At 25.3% G+C, this 3,214-nt stretch overlaps 1 protein-coding gene across 1 annotated transcript; it reads left to right on the forward strand.

Annotated features, from left to right (window-relative positions):
• Nucleotides 1-330: 330 nt before the first annotated feature.
• LOC109862833 lies at nucleotides 331-2,357 on the forward strand (the record flags this gene model as incomplete). Its single annotated transcript, XM_020442980.1, has 5 exons — nucleotides 331-518; nucleotides 773-1,108; nucleotides 1,284-1,353; nucleotides 1,625-1,672; nucleotides 1,873-2,357. Coding segments are annotated over 5 exons (759 nt in total), but the record flags the coding sequence as incomplete, so codon positions are not given.
• Nucleotides 2,358-3,214: the final 857 nt, after the last annotated feature.

Here is a 3,214-nt window from a genome sequence, read left to right on the forward strand (position 1 = left end):
AAAAGATAAATTATATATATCAGATGACTTGTTTGTTGATAACTGTCCAAAACTATGTTGTAGAAAAACATGTGATACATTAAACAAATAATAAATATTATTTATTAAATATNTGACGTTTTCAAACATGTATAAGTTTCAGATAAAGAAGAAGAAACATTTACGAGTACATAAACGTTTGATAAAAAAATTGAAATATGAAATGTATTAACTTTAAAAAATAACTANTTTAAAACTTTATTCTTACGTAAATCTTTTATAAACATCATTAAAAAAACTTAANTGTAAGTGTTAATGTATAAAACAAACTCATATATTTCGAATTATTAGGATAGAATTCTGGATGTATTGAATAAGTTTCTTGAGGATTCGTTGCATACACCTTCTTCCGAAAATAATGTCATTAATCAGTTATATTACGAAGTTTTAAAATGGGCATGTATTCTCGATAGCATGAAGTGCAAAGATATTGTAATGGCTGAATTAACGTGGCATATACACAGTCCTGCACGAAACAGGTACGTTATTGATTTAATAGCAAAATAATAGTATTAAAGACCTTACCTGATTGTAGTTATGTTGTTTTACGTTTATATACAATTATAACATAAATTTTACATTGTTCGTATTATTATTATTATTATTAGTATTTTTGTTGTTGTTGTTGNTTTTGTTGTTGTTACAAAAAAACAACATTATCGCGTCTAGTGATTTCTTTATTTCCTTCTCTTTCTCTTCTTTGAGTAAAGGTATATATATTATTTTATTGCAGACTTTTGCCAAGTTGGCAAAGATGGATATTTTGCCAGAGTTTAATGCTAGAAAATTCTATGTATGAAAACTCTTCTACATGGTATACATTAAAAACCATGTACAAACCACAGTCAAAAGATGAAGAAATGTTTAAGTTCTTACCTTGTTCTAGACATCGCAGAAATATTTTCTTATTTTTTTATTCTTTTTTTACTAATGTTTTGCCATCTTATGAAGCTACTGTAAATTTAAAACTAAGTGATAGAGTATCTTTTCTTTTTAATATTCTTGCAAAGCATTCAAAAACTGTTCCATCGCTGACGCCTATACTAGAAGGAATACATTACATAGAAAGGTAAACCACTTTTTCTTAGGTATAGAGTTTTGCATATTTATACACAATGTATGTACGTTCTATATTGACTGCATATGAAATCCATTTGCCGCATATACGATGTTGTATTATAATATATACTTAATACGTAAACAAATAAATTTTACATATTAATTTTCATTGTTTCTTGTGATAGCGACAATAACATACATGCAATAATGAACTGTATTATTAACAACATATATTCAGACGAAGGCCTGTCGATGGTACGTATAGGAAGTACTATATATAGTCATTTGCTTTATTAATATATATGGTTTACTTTATCTACTTTTACATATATAAACATTTACACATTTCGGTTTTTATACATATCATGTATGTGTTTATATACGTAAGTGTGGTAGAGGTATATTGTAGTTATATAATATATCTTAAAATGGTTTTGATATAATAACGTTAATATGTAATATTATGTGTTTTTACACAATGCGCACGCACATCACATTCAATGCTAACAGCACAAAATATTTTCAGGTTACCGATGGAAAGTTCTTACAAATGCTGAAAGACAGACATCGTGCGGTAAATGTTTTTATAGACTATTTGAAGTAATCTATAAGTAGTGTTTCTTGGTGTTTAACGATTTTTTTGAGTTTCTAAATGTAAACTATTTTCTATTTCTAAATTGATATTTTGTTTGTTCTTATAAACATATATTTTTTTTATCCAATCTCTGCAAACATATACAAAATTATTATATAAAATTTTGTAATCTGTTCCAGCCATCTTCTGTTATTTTCGCCGTAAAATACAAAGTTGATGATCGTCGTGCTTTATTAGTTAAAATAAAAAATAACTTCTTTACAAGCCGTAATATGCATTTATTTACAGAGATTTAATGTTAGATTTATATACTCGTTTTATTTATTTTAAAGGAACAAATGCTACCAATTACCTGTATTTCTCACTAGTTTTGTAAATTGTGTTTAATAAGAAAAGTTTTCTTTTATGACAACAAAAAATATTTATTACTCATATTTAAAATCGGTACTACAGGTTACGGATTTTAATATAGTTAATAATTCGCGCCAGTTGTCCACAAAAGAAAATTAGATCTGTATTAAAAGTAAATAATTTANAATAGTTTATTTGATTAAAGTATTGTTGTACAGTTAAGTATTTATTAAGCATCTTGCACAAAAAATAAGTTTATATATTAAGTACATAGTAAAACATTACAACATATATACATATATACATAAGATTATAGAAATAAGAGAAAACAGTTATATATTATTTAATATTAAGTTTAACATAATTAATTCTTAATTGATTAAGATTATTACTATTAATTATAAAACAATAAAACTTACGGTACTTTTCCTCTATTATGTTTTANCTATAAATTAATTTTGGTTATATATTTTGTATTTATAATAAACATACCATTTGCTTCATTTCTTTGGTTACTTTTTAATGTTTCTTAAAATTTTAACAATGTGCACTAATGTCTACCATGTTTATATGTAAACATATTTATATGTATACATTATATATTTATATGTAACTTAATATAATCATTTTGTTTTGCTGTAGTACAAATACTCTAAGTACAAATGTGTTCTTCCAAACGGAACTTTATTGCTTGCTACCTTTATCGTCTTTTTTTTTTAAATACAAAATTATTTTACTCTAAAAATAATATTTTGTGTTAGAAACTTTTTTATAAAAACTTTTCGGAATGTACAAATAATGTCATTTGGTGTAATTGTTATCTATTGTTTTACTTATTTAGACTCATAAACAATTTTTTACTACTACAGAAGACTCTAAACCTCTACATATATTTTTCTTAATGAACCTATTGAAACATCATGTAACATTGTAACATGCAGTACACTTGATGCGCGCGTACTCTCGCACTTTAAAATAATAGATATTTATGTACAACTACAATACGTTAAACCTTTATCGACAGACGCGCTATCAGAATTATTGCGGTATTCTATCTTTGTATTATATCTAATATGCAATAAAATAGAGCGAAATGAAATAGCGCTCTTTTTTACCGCAGCTAACTCTACAGATTTACATCAAAATATCAATCAAAAGCGAAAGTGATAA

The sequence above is a fragment of the Pseudomyrmex gracilis genome, unplaced genomic scaffold, assembly GCF_002006095.1.
Source record: "Pseudomyrmex gracilis isolate BER0280 unplaced genomic scaffold, ASM200609v1 scaffold_2458, whole genome shotgun sequence".
NCBI lineage: Eukaryota > Metazoa > Arthropoda > Insecta > Hymenoptera > Formicidae > Pseudomyrmex > Pseudomyrmex gracilis.